Raw genomic sequence first — 19,962 nt, forward strand, 5'->3', positions numbered from 1 at the left:
AATATCTAACACAAACTACAGATGCATAAAAAGAAGCCATAATACTACTTTTTGTGAAATTTCTTATAAAACAGATTGAAAGGAAAATTGTTCCCAAATACAATATAAAATATTAAGACAAAGCATTTCATTTCTCAATTGCTCAAATGATTGTTCTTAAAATACTGTACATTTACTTTCTTTAAGTCTTACAAAGTTTTACCAAACTGTATCTGATCCTGTACAGTAGTTCTGAAGTGCCATTTTTGTAATGTTTTCTTACAATATGCAGGTACTTTACCTTCAGGAGTACAGTATACAGTAAATATTTCCTTAACTCAAGATTGATTGTCAGTAATAATACATTCAATACATTGTGTCAAAATTTACATCAGCCAAAAATGAGTTTGTCTGTACACATTATATGAATAATGAAATGACTGGGTGAAGAGTGCACACTAACCTCATCAATCCTGATGTGCTGGTGATGAAAACTTATCAACTACAGTACAGTACTCACAGTGAATCCATTCATAACAAAATTTATGCCATTGGTGTTGAATTCAAAGGTGATAGCTCTTACCAATATCATCACCTTCAACTTTCAATATCACCCAAAATTTATTAATTGAAAATTCTACATCAATAATTTCGTTAAGAAAATCTTCAACTGCCATATCATTCAGTGCATCATGAGTACTGTGCTTGAATAAACCACTTTTCTTTTTTATGGATTCTTTCAATAGTGTTTCCTTTTGTGTATGTTTGAAGCATAATATAACTCAAAAGCCATAAATTACCCGGTATACGGGCATAATTTCTAATAAGTAGTGTGCTGCATCTTACTAAAGTATAATTGATCACTAATTCCATGTTTCTAAATTGAAATACAAAGATCATAGTATGAATACTATATCCTGAAATAATTTTGTGTTGAAAGTGCAAAGGAGCACAAGTGAGCAAAATAAACAAGCAAATTTTTATTAAATACAGTGCAACATCTTGCAATATTATTACTTATACAAAACATGAATGAACATGTAGCAAAGAAAAAAAAATATATAAAGTTCCTATACATGAGAAAAATTGCTGAACAATACAGTATAAAACTGTACAGAGTGTCCTTTATATGCACCTTAGATAATACATCCAAGATGCAAGGTTTGTGTTATGTCTTAAAAATATAATACTGTATTATACCTAAACAATAAAAGTTGATCTCACGTATCAAAGAAAAGTCAACCAAAAATAACTAGTATTTTTTTACTGCCAATTATTTTATTCAGCCACAGACATGCAGCAGGTACAGCCACAGTCACACAGCAGGTACAGCCAGTCACACAGCAGGTACAGCCACAGTCACACAGCAGGTACAGCCACAGACACACAGCAGGTACAGCCACAGTCACACAGCAGGTACAGCTAGTCACACAGCAGGTACAGCCACAGACACAGCAGGTACAGCCACAGACACAGCAGGTACAGCCACACAGCAGGTACAGCCACAGACACACAGCAGGTACAGCCAGTCACACAGCAGGTACAGCCACAGTCACACAGCACATCACAAAAATTGTGACCAAGTCCCAGGTTGCTGATCTGTCTTTCTGCCTCATTTACACAATTGCAGGGTCTCAATTGTTTCTCTTACCATTGACAACACAACATACATATAGGTATTGTTTCTCACTCTTTTATCTTTTTTTTCATTTTTGTATTTCTTTATGTTTTTTTATTATTACTGTATTATTATTATTATTATTATTATTATTATTATTATTATTATTATTATGATTATTAAATTTTTGCCCCCCAGGCCCCTATGTGGGTCAGTGACCTGTGCCTGGGTGTGCTAGTCCCCATAAAAAAAAAAAAGTACAGCCACAGTCACACAGCAGGTACAGCCACAATCACACAGCAGGTACTGCCAGTCACACAGCAGGTACAGCCACAGACATACTGCAGGTACAGCCACAGACATGCAGCAGGAATAGCCATTCGGTGATCTACCTACCACATACAGGTAAATAGTATTCTCAAACTTAAAGTATCTTCTGTCTTCACCTTTATATTAGCATTCCTAATTCCTCTTTCTGAGTTTCCCATCTGTAAACCAGCTAAGATAGCCATAATTCTTGATAGAACTTTTTCAACAAGTAAAACTTTTCTTCTAGTACAACAAGGGAGACAACTCCTTTCCTTATCTAACTATAACACCTACACAATTTATTTTTTGTTATAGCTATGTTATAAGCACTGCATCTTGGACTTAAAGTACTGTACTGTACTACATTTTAATCAGGTGGAGATGAGATCATATTTAGAATACACAGTACATAAGAGTTATCCCCTTTAACCAGAATAATTGGTGCAGAGCACTTCTGGGGGTGAGAGATTTCTGGGTAACCAGACGGCTTTCCATTATCCCTGGAATTTTTTCTGGTTACTGGGAAAAGTTTCCAAAGTTTCCAAGAGTCTAAACTAGGTACACATCTTGAACAGACAGACACTAACCCACATCCACAGAATGTTTCTGGGTGCTGGGGAAAGTTTTCAGGGAGTCTAAACTATCAATCTGTAAAAGCAGTTCTAATTAAGTAAAAAAAACTCCATTTCTTTACTAAAATAATCCTGAATAGTTTATCTAAAAGATTGATTGAATAAATATATTTAAAAAAACTAAAAATCTCTATGATACGGGTGGGAATGAAGTTGTATGTTACAGCAAGACTGGTATTTTCCACTCTCACTGACCTTTTGGGGATTATTGGGTCTTACCATGTAACTGACCTGATCTGATGCAATATCAGGTGGTGGATTTGTAGTTTCATATTACAGACCTTCTGATGTAATGTCAGGCCACCCATTGTTGGCTGGGGGATTAGTGGGGTAGCTTCTTGAGCAACACAGTCATGTAGCAGAGTTAGCAAATGAAGCAGCGGTGACAATTCTGGTTCATTGTGACCGTGACCTCTCTTGCGTCAAGTCTTAATCTCACTTTAATTACGAAAGGTGGGTCAACTTACTAGGGTGTACATACCTGTGCTTCCGGTCACTGCTATATGCGCTGTTCTTTCTGGGATGCAAGCTATGGTATGATAACCAATCATTACACCTCCCGCCAAAACCAAAGCTTCCATACCAGAGAACTGATGACACATATAGACAGTGATATCATGTGCAGTATCTAATATAGCCCCTGAGGCAATAATGCATCCTCCCATTTTACAAACAATAACCTCATAGATACTGATATTTATGTTTTTCTACTGGCTTGGTTTGATCTGACAATGAATGAATGATACGGGTATGAATTTGAGCTGTGGAATTTTCCAATCTTCACAGAGAAATTTTCCCGAGTCTAGATGCATCTCACAGGGAGCAATTTTATTTATGCAAGCACCACTGTACATGTACAATATACTTACTGTACTTTTAATACTGTAAACATAATAATGTATTTTACTACTATACTGTACATAATGTACTTACCAGCAGATGTCCTCTTAAACCTAGAGTAGGCAGACACTGTCCACTCAGCTGAATGTAATATACAGTAAATCCTCATATAACGTCACCCCGCTTAATGTTGTTTGGGTACAACGTCGCTACTCTCTAGATGCCAATAATTCGTTTAAGTCCCAATGACTCAATATAACGTCGTTTTTGTCTTCACTGTTTTCCCATAAGAATGCATGTAAATGGTACAGGTTAGGGATATTGACTTGGCAGAATGTAACTTACATTACTGGAATTCTTGTAAGTTAGTGATTAACTTGAATATAAACATGCTATAGTTTGCACTAGACATAAAAATTTTAGTAATTATTTAGTACATTTGAATACAGTACAGGTTTGCCCTTCGGACAATATGTATTTAGGATGGTGTGTGCATGTGCGGTACAGTACTTAAATGTACTTGAGGGACTAAAATTTTTATATCTTGTGAAATTATATGATATCTATACATTATTCACATTATTCGCTGTCTTGCAAGGATTCCAGCAATGCAATTTATATTCTGCTAACTTTAGTCTATGACATTTTATAAGATAAAAACTTTAAGCCTAAATCCACCTTCAGTGTTGCTGGAAGTCGGAGGGGGAGGTGATTTGTTATGGCAGCAGTAGGGAGGATTGAGAAGGTTACCTAGTGTGTATTTATCAGTCATACAAATGGAGCTTTAAGCTTATAAAATGTCAATGAATGTGACTTTATAGTAATGCATACAAACACCTCACCTGGCATCACACAAGGAGCTTTAAATTTATGTATATGTAATGTATTTCATGGGGCAAAGGGAGGCTCAGGAATATAACTCCCGTATTTTATCTATTTCTTAGGGGGAAAATTGATCAGCTTAACATTGTTTCGTGTAACGTCGCGTTTTCAGGAATGTAACCCCGATGTTAAGCGAGGACTTACTGTATCTGTAATCACATCTTAACACTTGTGATGGGGGTGGGGGTGAGGAATTAGTGAGCTATGCTACTGACCTGACCTGATGCAATGTCAAGTCACCCATTGTCAGGGTGGATGAATAGTGGGTCTCATGACCTGAAGATGTCTTGAATAAAGACAAAAGCTATGGTGCTCCCATGTTTTCCACTTATTGAATGTACAGTATAGTGTACATAACCGTAATCAACAGCAGCTACCAAGAGAACAACTTTCTACAAGGGGAGCAGAATATGAACTGGTAACATTCTGAAGATGTGGGCTAGCATTTGCCTGTGCCATAAAGCCCAAGAACATAGTACTTTGTTCAGGTAGGAAACTGAGGAGCGTGCTAAATTTCACACATTTGAATACCAGGAATCCGAAAAGATTAAGACAAAGAGGCTTTTGGAAAGTCGATAATTTAGAAATTTGATATACCAGCTCCAGGAACCCATTCTAATACACACTGCCAGTACATCATAAGACTTATTTAATTTGTCAAGTTTCTTCTATTAGTAATAAATTGTTATGGTTCCTACACCATACTGTTTGCAGAAGTTACTCTCTGACTGAAACATATCAAGTTTTGGAGAATTTCCACTTATTCTTTGATACTAAGCACTTTGTGTTTTCTTTTTGCAATACTGCAGTCAATACCATCACATTTGTATTTGTTTTGAGACAATTTAATGGCAGCACACCTGGTGAAAATCCACACCATTTCTGAGTATGAAAGAGTAATGTGGGCAGCATGAGTGCACAGGTGAGACTGGCCAGCACCCAGAAAACTTGTAACATGTGGTGTCTTCTCACAGCTGACCAACCCAGGTTAGGTCAGCTGATGAGATTTGGAGGGAATTTCTAATTTTAAAATACTTTAAAGAATTCATTTTTTGAATCCTGATGCAGTACTCAAGTATAGCTCTGAGAAGGGATAACACTACTCCTCATACAGGATGTGGTTAATGTGAGATTTCAATTTACAATGTGGCTTTTTACTTGTAAACACTTATTTTACTTAGTCTTATACATTATCATATTTACAGAACTGTACAGAACAGACAGTGATACATGAAAAATTGTAGGAAGCAATATGGAGTCAGGTTGTGGAGCACCATACTGTATACAGATTGTGTTAAACTCATTATAGAGATGGTATATATGTATGACAACTCAGAGTTGCGTTGTAGAGACAAGATTTTAGGATCTGTACACAGATTGGGCATGTAGTAATGAAGGGACAATCATGGTAAATCAGAATAAATATACTAACAGGTTAAATACATTTCTAAAATTTGTGTACTATATAAGGAAAGAGTTAATTTGCAAGATACATATGAAGTTACTTAACAGTAATACATCTTGTATATAAATTGTTATTCGCCTATAGTACATCCTATTTACAATAGTGTTAATAAACAATCACAGAATACATAGTGACTTTGTGCTATTTTACAGTACGGGGGGGCCCAAAATTCTCGGACTTTTATTTCGCAGTCCTCTATTATTTGCGGATGACACTCCGGATGTATCCAAGAATGTCTGTGGGTAGTTTTAAAGTTGCCGGCATTTTTGCGGCTGGGACAGGGAGCCATTCATTCTAGAGACAGTAATTTCTTTTACCTGTATTGTAAATATGTGTGTAGACACACACACACACACACACACATACAGTCAGTCCTCGACTTGCGACGGGGTTAGGGACCGACGACCAGGTCGTAAGTCGAATTGGTTGTAAGTCGAAAATGCAAATATAATACATAGAAAATCTAAAATGGGTGCTCTTTTTCTTCTCAGCACCACGAGAACTCTCACTTTTACGCTTGCCTGCCGTTTTAAAGGGAATTACAAACGAAAATTTTGTCAGTACACAGCGCGATCACTAATGTCGGGACTCGAAAATACGTAATTTTAAAAATATTTTATACGACTGCGGCGATCGTATGTCCGGGTGGTCATAAGTCAAGGAGTGCCTGTTATAAATATACTATATATACAAAACAGGCAAAATAAAAAATTATCCTTAGGGCAAACACATAAAGGGAATATACATTTCTTTGAACACAAGTAAAAATTTACCCCCCCCTTCCCCCCGGTCAGCAAATGTTATTCGCAGATTTGGCTATTCGCGTCCATTTTGAGAACCTAACCCCCGTGAATTTGGGGGGCCCCTGTATAAGCTAAAACACTCTGCAGATGAATTTTGTAAATATAAAGTAATTAAACAGATAGAGAGGAGCAATGTCATAGTTTACAGGTAGCACAGTCTTCATTAAGGAGTTAAACCACTTTCTACCTTTACCCTTTAATTGCAGCCAATGTCTGCTAACTTTGATGTAGACAACTGTGGATATCATTAACAGACACTCATTTCCTTCCAAGACATTGATATGAGTCTGGTGTTCCCAACTTTGTTTTTGGTCTAAGAGAGTGGACATGTGAGCCGTATCCTCAGTAGCCCTTTATCAGGCGTGGAGAGTGGAATTTCTACACTTCACAGTTCAGTGGGTGATAAGCGGGAGGAGGATGGTTCCCTGACCATTATTGTGTGTTACAGTAAACCCTCAACATTCACACGGGTTAGGTTCCTCAAAAACACTGTGAATGTCAACTCTGCAAATGTTAAACTTAAGACTTGATGGGAAAAATGAGTTTAGGGGATACACACCCTCAAAGAGGTACCTTTTAAGAGTAATATTGTACATCTTAAATACAGTAAATAATACGTAAAAACATACAGTAGTTATGTACTGTACTCACTGATGAAAATGAGGATGGTAGTGAAATTGGAAGGAGTTGGAGCATGCTCCATTTTTTCCAAGTTACTGTCATGGGTTTGAAAAGTTACTTTAGCACTTTTGGGGGCACTTGCAGAGACACTTGCATGAATATTTGCCTCACTTTTACTGAGCACACATTTTACTCGTTAGCACAATAATGGCGTCTCACAGCCGCTGCACTATCACCCCTAGCAAGGCGATCAAGTAACTCCACTTTTTGACTTGAAGTCATCACTTTTTTCTGCTTTTTTGCACTTAATCCACTCATCCCCACTCATTATACGCTTAGGAGGCAATAATAGCCGAGCGAATAGCTGAGCTGCAGGTGTTACCATGATGGAGGCTGGAGATGGAAAGAGCATGCTGTGATGCACAGCTTCCTGCATGGTACAGGAAGACGTGACTACAAACTGTGAATAACCAATCCTCATGCTCGTGAATGATAAGCAGGTATACAATGATTGTACCTATGAATAATAAATCCGTGAAAGCTAAACCAGTGAATGTTGAGGGATTACTGTATTAGAATGGAACTGTGCATGGAAAAAAACATTCACTCGACAATTTTCCCATATTCTTTTATTTAGCATGTTTGTCTGTAATTTCTTAAGAAAATTGTATATACTGTGCATATCTGACTAACTCCCTGCTAAGTTGTAGGTCCAACAATTAAAGGAAAAGAAAATTAAGTCAGCATTTAACACCTCCTTTGGTGCCACCCTCCCAAGATATAAAGATTAGTCTTGTCTGTGAGCCTTAATAAGTGTGAATTTAAATTTTAAATGTAATAACAACCTTGCTTAATCTCAATATTTGTCCAATTCTTATGCATTGCAGAGAAAAATGGTTAACTATCATCTATCTTTAAGCCATACTCTGTGAACCTTTTCTTATATATGATTTATTACAATACGGTAAAACCTCGCTAAGGTGGACTAATTGGGGAGAATGGGTGTCCGGGATAAGAGGTTGTCCAACTTCGAGCACCGTTTTCCAAAAAGATCGCCATTTAAAACAAAAAACGAGTACAACACCAATGTATCCAAGTTTTATGAAAGAAATACAGTGCATGTTTTTAAATCAAAATTAATTTTAAAAAGTAATGTACATAAAGTACCATACACTTACTTTTAGTTCACTGATAAGGTCTTAGGTTTAACCTTCTCATCACCCTTATGGATACCAAACACTTTCTTGGTTATTGTTTAATTTTTCAATAATAATGCAAAAAATATGAATGCTACTTCAGCCTACGGTGAATGTACTAAATGTACAGTTAACCCTCACTTTACGCGGTCCCGCATTCCGCGTTTCCACGTTTACGCGGTGCCCTGCCGGAACCCAGGATGCTCACATTCCGCGGTGCGTGTACCCCTTTACGCGGAGAGCGGCTGGCGAGCCGCGCCATTTTTGGATCCAAACCTCCCACCATCCGCCATGTTGTGTAAGCTGCGCGAACATGGTGCGCACAAGGTCGCCCAGTCATCAAAACATTACCAGTTCTTCACCCGCCACCCACCACAGCCGGCCCAAGTCAGTGATAGTGATAATTATGGTGAGGATATGGACTTATATGGACTTTGGGGAGTTTGACAAAGAGGCCCTGCAAGCCTCTGTGGTGGATAGTGATACAATTGATACAAGTGACACAGGTGAGGGCCAATAATCTGCCCTCTGCCTCGGAACCAACCGCCCATCCCCGTGTGCCCAGCCATTTTTTCTACTAATGTAAGTGTTAAAAAACCTAATATTATTGATATTTCTCTTAATTATTAATTGTGTGTGCATACCATCATAAAGTTAAGATAATATTTTTACTACAACATAGTTGTGTGTCGTCAAAAAGTGGAGTTTGGGGATCGGCCCGGACTCCATTTCAATTAATCCCATATGTTATGTTATTCACTTTACGCGTTTCTCACTTTACGCGGGACCCTCCGGGTTACATTAACCGCGTAAAGTGAGGGTTAACTGTACATAAAAAACACCAAAAATACAGTACAGGGTACCGTATCTTATGGAAGAGTGTATTTTGGAAAATCTTTTGTGTGTATTTTCCTACCTGCAGCCATAGTTTTCTAAAAATAATATACTGTACTGTATACAGTACCAGGAAATGTGAGGAATAAATAAAAATAATACCAACAAAAACTAATGTATTGTCAAATCAATAAATAAAAGCCAAATGAAAGTTCAACACAGCCGCCATTTGCATATTACCCCATTTCACCATAGTAACGAACATCAGCTGGCACGCCAATTCCCTAGCAACCCCCTCCTCCCCCCACCCCACACACACTCTGCGACTGTCTTCCCCTCCCTCACTGAGCCAGCTAACTCGTGTGCAAAGAAATGTATATTCCCTTTATGTGTATGCCCTCAGGACAATCATTTCTTTAAATTTTTTCACAATATGTATGTAAGATTGTGTGTGCATGTAACTGAGTAAAAATAAATGAAGAAAGTTACGAATATCCACCCAAAAATACGAGTTGAAAAACAACCATAACACCACAGTTTGGCCTAGTAGCCTGGTGGTTACAGTGACGAGTTTAACCTAGGTACATTGCCATGATTTATCACTATTAAATCCTATTATATCAGTAAGCACTAATAACAATAATAACAACAGTAAATCCAGTGAAATATGACAGAGAGGAAGGAGAGATACAACTGCAGATAACGCTTTAACTTGTGGTCACTCACTCACTCCCAGGCTCCCATTGCCAGGCGTACGATCGAAATACATATCTCGTAGTCTAATTTGAAAACGGTGATGGGCACAGTGATAAACAAATTATATAAACCATGCATTTACCTTTGATAACATACTAAGAAACGTTGTATCATTACTAGAGTGAATGAAATAATATTCTCTAAACAACAATTGATAACTCTCGGGCTCCTGTGTCCCACATGCTGACGCCTTGGCCTCTTGAAATTTTGCAAACATGCCATTGGAGGACAAATTTTGTCCTCCTTTTTTTTTTAATTATTTTTAGGAAAACAATTTTGTCCGGCTTAAGCGATATCCGCCTTAGCGGGGTCCGCCTTAACGAGGTTTTACTGTACTAAATAATACCTCTCTGTCCAAAAGAATGCACAAGGGATCTCAAGCTAATACTAATATTTATGTTACATATCTCCAATGACGAAAAAAAAAAATGCACTTTTGTGTCCATTGTATAAATTCAGCATTAAAAAAAAAAATCCAAAGAGATTAGTACTATATCATTCCATTGGTTAAACCTGAAGTAATAACTTCACAAGACATATGATTAGCAACAGTGTCAGTGACACAATATGCAATAACACACACCCAACAGTTATTATCATCATATGTCATGTCACAACAGTATTTAGTGCTGATTTAATAGTACATATACCATTTGGATTTAGTAGGAATATACAAAGCTGCTGTACTGTATTTAGAAATTAGTTTGGACAAGAAGCCAGACAGAGATGGCGGAAGTACTCTTTTAGACATAAATTAAATCTAAACCCATGTTGACATTTCAGTGACCTGGTTCATGTGTACCTTAGACATCCAAATCTTTACTTTAGTTGTGGGTTGTGGATGGGAGGAGGAAGGGGGAGGATTAGAAGAAGAGGGTGCATAACAGGGTACCTCAGTCAGTTCACTACCCCCTGTAATATGTAGCTCATTATCAGGCTGAAATTGAAGGAATTTTTATCTTAGTCACAGATATGAGAATAAAAGATTAAGAATTATTTACTGCAATAATACTATGTAAAACATGCAGGGTTCTTCTTTACTGTACTTATGACTGTGTAGGCAGAATGTAATTCTGAAACAAATATCATCATCCAAAATATCAAAGGCAATTCCTTAAATTTGGCACACAACAGTTTTTTAAGAAATACAGTATTTAAAAAAATTTTGAAGCCTTTCACAAAGTCTAGCAATAACAAACAAACACCCTCCAAATATCACACAGGATGGCTCATAAAGTGTGTTTCATGCATCTTGGTATAGCTCCATACAAGCCCACACACTACAGCTAAACTCATTTACATTCTGTACTGTACAGTCAAATCTCAATATCTCAGATTAATTTGTGGAAAAAGGTCCTCCAAATAGAGTAGATGATTTTCTAAGGAAATCCAAGTATTTTCCCATGAAACTGGAAGTTAAGAACTTATTGGAAAAATATCCAACTTAATATGAGGTGTTGCAAGCAGCATGGGTGAGCTGACCAAATGTGGGAATATATGTTTTCTATGGTTTCTGGTAGCTCAAACCATGCTCTTTCATGTGTGATCCAAGAACACAGGATTCTAGCCCCTTTTTAAAGCTTATATTATGGTGCACTTTTCAGCAGGTCATGACTGATTATGGTGAGTGTGACTGTTTTCATTATTACTTATTCTGACTGTGTTTTTTGTTATCTTCATTAAAGTTCAGAAAATTTTAAATCCATCTCATGAAATATTTCATTATTTTGTATTACTACTATACAGATACGTTTCACTATACCAATGAGGCATATTATGGAATGTTACACCTTTTTCATACATATTCATGATGTACTACCCCAAACCTACAAAATAAGAATTTTTTTTTGGGGAATTTAATAAAAATTTGCTTGAGATATGGACCAAAAAAAAAAAAAATACAGTAAGTCCTCATTTAATGTTGCCCCCGACAACGTTGTTTCGTTATAACATCGCTACTCTTTAGATACCCATGATTTGGACAATGTCCCGCCAATCTGTATAACGTCGTCACGGACTACTTTGTACGGCGCATCACCCTCTCTCATCCAGTCAGAGCGGGAGGAGGAGCCACCCTCCGGGTCTCAGTGACTCGCCACCCTCCTCCTCTCCACTACCCACCACACACTCGCTCCACCTCCGCCCATCAGTGAGTACAATACAAAATGATTTACCATCTTTTTGGATGTATAATATATACTATTTTCTATATAAATTCTATTTATGTATATGTAATGCATTTTATGGGGAAAAGGGAGGCTGGGGAACGTAATGCACGTATTTTGTCTATTTCCTAAGAGGAAAATTGACTCCATCAACGTTGTTTCCGATAACGTCACGGTTTTCAGGAACGGAACCACGATGATAAGCAAAGACTTACTGCACGTTTTTCTTAAAACATTGTTTTCGTCAGCTCGCCTTTGCTACTCGCAATACCCCATGTAATATAACAACAGAAACCTCTAATTACTTTATATGAAGGAGACTGATTGTTCAGATTATGTACCTGGTATGTGTACAAAATTAGAGGAGTGAAAGATTAACCAAAAAACTACTATCTTGTGATGAGCCAAAAGAATATGTAGTGGCGGTAGTCCAGAAAATACAGCAGAAACAAGGGGATGGGCATAGCCTCGGTGACCCAGTTACCATCAGGCATGGTGAAGCAAAGTTTTACGCCTGGATGCCTTTCCTAACACCAACAGCTGACAAAGCAGGCTTATACAGTATTTTCCTGCATTCGTGCTATTATATCACAATAACAGAAGTGGAAAATTAATAGCAAAGGCTCTATAACAGGTTGAAAGTGAAGGGGGCCATACACTCATCCATCCACCTACTACACACACACACAGCCACACACCCAACCATCCATATTTTTCTTTGGTCAAGCATGACACAGGAGGACCATTGCCTCAAGCTGGTTCAGGCTTCCTTCAGTCACTACAGTCAGTTCTGCTATAACGCGATAGTTGTGTTCTTGTAAAACATCGTGTTATAGAAATTCGCGTAATAGAAATAACAGGGCTTATGGAGAAAATAGGGTTAGGTGCAGATTACTACTCGAAATCGAAAAAAATTTAGTAGTTAGCCTAACACAAAGGATAGCACAGTCTAAATAAATGTTACATTCATATCTAATAATGAAATCATACAGTAAATGTAACACTTTACCTTGAAAAAATATGAATATAACTTGATGGGGGAGAAGGTTGATTTTGAGGTAGATAACATCGAGCTTCTCTTCAAGGGTTATAGTCTTTCTTTTACGATCATCACTGGGAATGCGATCACCAGAACGCTTCTTGGAGATATTCTTCTTTACCATATTCACAGTTACTACCACAAAATTGGAGAAATAGTAAGCAAAAATCGCGTTACAGCAAACAAGCGTTCGCGTTATACAAATATCGTTCCTCTATTCATAAATCGCGTTAGAGCCAATTTGCGTTGTCAAAACACGCATTATAGCAGAACTCACTGTACTATAAAAAAATAAAATAAATAAAATAAAATTCTTTTTTTTTTACCTTCTCCCCAGTTGGTAAAAAATAAAAATAAAATGAGAGACAAAAGAGACACTGATACTAAAGATCAATGCATTTACAAGCAATGAGAGCTTAGGTATTGGTTCTAGAATTTGTTGTGTACTAATTTTTATTCCAGGGAATATTCTTTCATAATCTATGAAATACAATTTCTTATCCCTGAAATTCTGATATCCAGAACACTCAATTTGCTCTAACAAATGACACATGGAGCCTTTCACAAAATTTAAAACTAGCCAGAATTCATGTTCTGGAAAAACAGTACTGTACTGTATGGGACATTCTCAGAAACACTAAATTCTGGTCAGTTTTAACTTTTGTTAAAGGTTCCAGTGGCCATTCTGACATCAGTGTTTCTGCCTTCTGCTTAATTTTGTTTATACCAAAGGCAAGACCAATAAAAAAAAAAATCATATTCACCACAAATCATTCTGTAAAATCTCAGAAAATGTTCTTATAAAAGTGAATTACAGTAGGTAGTGTCTGTCTCCCGAAGGTGGGAAGTACTGTCACTCCTCTGATGATGCTTACACTTAGCGACATGGAAAATTTCTGAAATTTATATCAATTCACCTGTTTAATAATTTTTATACAGATATTTTTAGAAATCTGATGCTTTTCTGGTTATTCTGAAGGCGAGTGACATTTCAATTTGCTTTAGTAACAGTGTTATAAGAGGCACAAGTTCCCTGGTCAACTTCCATGTTTAGGATATCAATAAAATGTAAGTGATACTGCATTGGATACTGCCTTACATAAAAACTTTCTATCAGCAATTCATATGTAAATTGATGCTGAGAATGATCCATAAATCCTATTTTATATCAAATATGGATCAGGCAAATCATGTACTGCATCAAAACCCTTGCAAGCAAAGCCCTAGGAGTCCAAGGACCCCTTCACTTCACCTGTGTAACATGACCACTATGCACCAGAAATACAGTAAAGAACTAAAGAACTAGAAAACTAAAGATAAGATCTCTCCTGACTCACCTATACTGTAGTCCCTAAAAAAGGGTAGTACAAGTGAGTCAGTTGCCAGAAAGTGAGAGCTATGAGACTGTGGCCACCACACTTCAACAAATAGGCTCTGAGATCCAAACAGGACATTAAACAGGACACAATCTCAACCATTTTTCAGTTCTCATCTCAGCACCTCTAGGATCGGAATTGATTAATCCATGCTAGTTATAAAGTAAAATTGCAGGATTCATCCCTCATTTTCAACTAATGCAAAGTACGTATTGGGTATCTCCTGTACACTGAACCCAGTTAGCACAGATGAAAGGACATAATACACACCCTTTTTTTTTACCTGAAACCAGGGTAAATAACTAACACCATGCAGGCTAACTGCAGATTAGATTCATACAGATACCATAGATACCTCAAGATGAATACCATCTAATGTCTATACTCCTCCCTGGAGTACTAACTCCAAAGACACTCCCCTAAAAGGCTAAGAAAGATGCAATCCCCCAAGTCAGGCACACAAGGGATGCAATTTGACTTAGTAAATCTAATGGCCTCCTCCATAATCCCATAACACCGAAGATGAGCAATACAGAATTTACACTAAAATTAAAGGTTATGGTAATTATCAAAGAATGTTAAGTAACCCAGTCTGCCAACAAATGCATAGTAAACTTTTTCAAACGAAGGAAACCCTATCCAGTTTTCATGTGCGAAAAAGAATCTTCTCTGGCCCAGCACTATGAGATTGGTTTGTTGACAACACTATGACTTGGTCAGGGACTGATCCAAGATAATGTAGCGCCAAATAAAACTTAAAACTTAAAGCCTCTTCTGGATCCTTGCTGAGGCCACATTAAAATTACATTCTGAATTGCTCTATATTTTTAGTAAGTGAATGCAATAATACTGTACAGGGTTATTAACCCCAGCCTAGGAGTAAGGGTGTATCATGCTCTAGTCAGGTAAACAGGTTCCATGACCATATTATTAGTACTGTACTGTATTAGTGTTGTTATCAGTATTCCTAATAGTATTTTTACTTTTAAAGTATTATTATTATAAGCTAACTTTTATTAGCATATTCTCAATATTATTTTTAATACCAACATCATCTTTGTCTGTGCTAAAGCTACATAATTATTAACATAACTTTTTTTTTACATATGGTAATCATAACACAGTATCAATTATCGCATTACTGAAATGCCTTACTATTAGTTTTCCTAGTCATTATCATTTCAATATGTAGATATGTGTCGAAACACAATCACTGGTTTACAGCCCGGTGTACAACATCTGCAACCATATGAACTCATTTTCAAATCCCTGATCACTGATGGGTGTGATACACAGCATTATAGCATCATAAACTCACAGTGCTGTATACAGTATAACATACTGTATATGTAAACACACACATTTTCTCTCAACAACAATTCTATTGCAGGAAAGACAACCAAATTCATAAAAATTAAAATATCTGAACATTACCTCTTTTTGAGAAAGGGAAGGTGATGGTGGTTGCTGGATAGCCGAGGATACTATAACTTTTTGTTGAACACCATCAGCTGTTGGCGTAGCATCTGTGGTTGTCCAGCCAGTATTCTCCTGTTCTATTTCCTCTCTCTCAGCCTTTGCCTGACAAGATAGGATTAGGTAATCATTACATTAATAAGTAATGTACAATTTTTTTATGAAGCACAGTTGGCCCCCCTACAGAATAAGATTAAGTAACATAGGGGCCTTATTTTCTTGTGGATTCTTTTCTATCAAGTTTACTTCTAATGGGTAAAATAGGGAAGCAATCCTCCACCCCCAAAAGAACTCATAAGAGAGTGGTGTCACTGCCTTCATGGCCTTTAAGGAGCAATGCAGATACAGCATATACAGCAGTCCCTCAGTTAACGAACACAATTCGTTCCACAGAGTCGATCGTTAACCGAAAATTTTGTTAACCCGAATCCATTGTTTCAATGGAATAATGGGTAATTGGTTCCAGCTCACAGAAAAGTACATACAAAGTAAAAAAAAAATGCAGTAAAGTACACTTACTTTGAGGTGTGTATGTAGAAGGTTCCTGGTTGATGATGATGATGGGAATTAGAAGTGGGGATGGAGGAGAAGGGAGAAGAGAAGGAAGTGGGGATGGAGGAGAAATCACCTTTCAGGGGACCCATGCTTGATGCAGTAATTTCACCAATAGAATTTTAAGTTCACTAGGTGTAATTCAAGATTATTTTATTTAAATCAAAACTGCACTGTGCTATATATAATCAATATTTAACTAAATTTCAGAATGACCAATAATTTTAATGTAAAAATGCAAAAATATTCAAGATACCAACAAACTCGATGTTCACTCCACTGTAAACAAAGCCAAACTGACGCCTGGTGGGTGAGTCAAGCAGCTGATGGGCGCACAAAAAACTAGTTCCCTGCACTGCATATATTATCAATATATTAACTAAATTATAAAATGAATAATAATTTTAATATAAAAAATGCCAAAATATTAAAGAGCACAACTTTCTTGATATTCACTCCACTGGAAACAAATGTAAACATAGAACAGATTACTGATTGGCAGATTTGCCCATCAGCTGATCAGCTGATGTTCACAACAAAACGTGTTTATCGTAAAGATTTCGTTAATCGAAGTTTTGTTCGTTAACCGAATTGAAGATCCTTATGGGAGGTAATTCGTTAACCGAAATTTCGTTAATCGAATCGTTAGTTAACCAAGGGACCACTGCACTTCAAGAGTCTAGACTAAGCCTATTTTAAAGTTGGGATCTTGGGCGAGAACTACCATATACAGTATATTCAAGTATAGACAGAACTCCTATACTGTATACAGCAATTCGACCCCGATTTTAAAAAGAAAAAAAAAATCTGAGTTTTTCATATATCTCTTGTATAATTTGACCCTAGCTTTTGAAAAATATTAGATATAATCCTAGACATAATTTGTTGCAGGACAACAGAATCACACCAACTTGGCTGTGACCACCATCACAACAGCTGATACTTTGAACATTACCACCAACTTTGAAACTGAATTCCTGCCAGTTACCAACTCCTATGAGGAATAAGATAAAATAATAAATAGCGACAAAATTTGTCAAATGTTTCACTACACACAGGAGACAGTTCAGAATAGCTAAGATCCCTCACCCCCATCTCCCCCACTTAGCCTGAACACATGAAGAAAGTTTATTCCCTTTATGTGTTTGACCTTATGATAATTTTTTTTTTACTCATTCTGTATGCAATATTATATGTGCATGTAACACAGTTAAAAAATAAAAATATGAAGAAAATTACATACACAGGATCTACCCAAAATTACAAGCTGAAAAATAACCTTAATACTGGACAGTACTGTATACCTCACAACTTGGCCTGGAGTGGTAGAGAGAGGACTAGGGGGATGTGACAACAGTGACAAGTCTTGCATTATTATTACAAATACAAAACTAATATAAAATACTGTACTGAAAAACGAACAAAAATATAAAAGAGGAAGGAATATTATCACAGATGTACAGTAATGTAACAGCCTACACGGTAAGTAAAATGGCTGAAGCACTCACAACTCCCAGTACCTATTTTCCAGCATTCATAAACCATGTCACCTAGCTTTCTTAGGTTATTTAACAATTGTACTACTTCAAACAAAATTTGTATACAATCTAGATGAAAAAAATGCAGCTGAAACCAATCAGGAAAAAAGCAAAATGAAAGTTTAACACAACCTCCATTTTCCATAGACACTGGTTTCTTGGCCACAGCAATGCAGCCCAGCTGGAACGTTGTCTCTGCTGACTCCCTCGCACCCCCCCCACACTTTCTTCCCTCCTTCCGCTCCCCCAGCTCAGCCTGCTAACTCATGCACAAAGAAATGTTTATGCCCTTTATGTGTTTTCTTTATGATAATTATTTCTTTTACTTTTTTCATAATATTTATGTAGGATTGTGTGCATGTAAATGACTTCTAAAATAACCATAACACCTCACAGCTTAGTAAGATTAGCCTAAGCGAGTATGTCCTGGATAGCTATTGTTCCATATAAATGACCCACAGAATGCATGAATTTTAACCACTCAAAAATACTATGCAAATACTGTATAGTTCAATCCCTACTTTTTGACACCAAAACCAGCCTTCTAGACCTTAAGGGAGACATATTAGGGCTGTTTTTATCATCTGACTGTGATACCTGATTGACCTTGACCTTGAAACATTTGACCTTTAGGGCCAAAATCTTTCTACTGTATAACCACAAGGTCCATCTATACCAATTTTCAAGTTTTTGTCCACAGTTGTGGCAAATATGCAGATTTTTCTCTGACTAAAATGCCTCACTGGACAAATGAGAAGTCCACCAATTCAGTAGCTTAAAATCCAAATGTAACTAACAGAGTGAGGAGCTGCCTGCAGAAACAATTTTGTCCATGTGGATAATACGTCTTTCTGTTGACCACTTGTGTACAGGTCGGGGTCCCGTCCCTGCTCAATAAAATCATCTAGCATTCACCAAATAAAATATTGAAAGTGGTGTCCCTGTAGTGAAGGAGTTAAAAAACAAATGATCCCTGGCAAGGGCAGCATTAACAAGGGACACTTTGTAATGGTGAATCAATGAGGAAACAGGGGCCATAAAATATTTCTTAAAGCTAAAAAAACAAAAAAGAAATATACATTATACTGGGAATAACAAAAACTTTGTTGATATTAAAGCAATTACTGTATGCTGTATAATCAGTCATCAACAAAAAGTAATTAGAGGCATGAAAATATCAACAAAAACAAAGAGAACCTTACTTCTTCTTCACAGCGTTTATACTCCTCAATCTCATACCAATACTTTGGTGTTGTAATGCCAAATAAGTTTGATAAGCCTTCACCAAGATAGTCACAAGCAGCTAGTGCTGAGCTCCCCGTGTAAAGCATCCAGTAATACATCCATGGTCCCCAGTTTAAGGTCTTCTGAAATTATAAAAAATGCATTTACACTATAGTTGTTTAATTTTTACCTGAAAGAGATAGACAAAGAAGCCTCACCCCCCTTACAGCTCAAAGGTCCATACAAAGGTTAGATTAATATTGATACATCATATAAGCGGCTCTTTCACCAAATGCACTACCTCCCTGTAACGTTCATCTTAAATGACACCTTTACGTGAATACTTGTATGTGGTGTTATTACTAGATTCTACTCTTTATAAAATGGCCATTATTATCCGTGGCTTTATATGTTTGATGTCATTTGTCTTTATACAGTATTCATAATAATTAGTGAAAAGAGAAGTACATAGTGGATTTTTTTCAAAAAGTGTTCCCTGAAACCTTTAATTTGTTTGTGACTTCGACAGTAAATATTCTATTAAATGCAACGTGTCCTCCTAATATTACGTTTCAAGTAATTATTAGATGTTTTAATTGCCTGTATGTTGGCCCGGCGAGTTATTGCTAGGCATTTACATATGTAGGTATAAAGCTA

General features: G+C 36.8%; 1 protein-coding gene across 5 annotated transcripts in view; it reads right to left on the reverse strand.

The window, feature by feature from the left end:
* The window catches only part of LOC121857691 (protein FAM177A1-like), a 35,844-nt gene that overhangs the window by 7,578 nt on the left and 8,304 nt on the right, over positions 1–19,962 (reverse strand). For 3 of the 5 annotated variants that reach the window (XM_042353767.1, XM_042353769.1, XM_042353764.1), the window contains 3 exons: positions 19,284–19,448; positions 15,950–16,096; positions 9,091–10,872 (listed from right to left, as the gene is read on the reverse strand). In XM_042353767.1, coding sequence (XP_042209701.1) covers positions 10,696–10,872; positions 15,950–16,096; positions 19,284–19,448 — 489 coding nt within the window. In that variant the 3' untranslated portion in view covers positions 9,091–10,695. Of the gene's footprint in view, positions 1–9,090; positions 10,873–15,949; positions 16,097–19,283; positions 19,449–19,962 lie in introns of those variants that run through there. The other 2 variants (XM_042353765.1, XM_042353768.1) reach the window with 2 other exon arrangements.

The sequence above is a fragment of the Homarus americanus genome, unplaced genomic scaffold, assembly GCF_018991925.1.
Source record: "Homarus americanus isolate GMGI-L3 unplaced genomic scaffold, GMGI_Hamer_2.0 scaffold16712, whole genome shotgun sequence".
NCBI classification, from domain to species: domain Eukaryota; kingdom Metazoa; phylum Arthropoda; class Malacostraca; order Decapoda; family Nephropidae; genus Homarus; species Homarus americanus.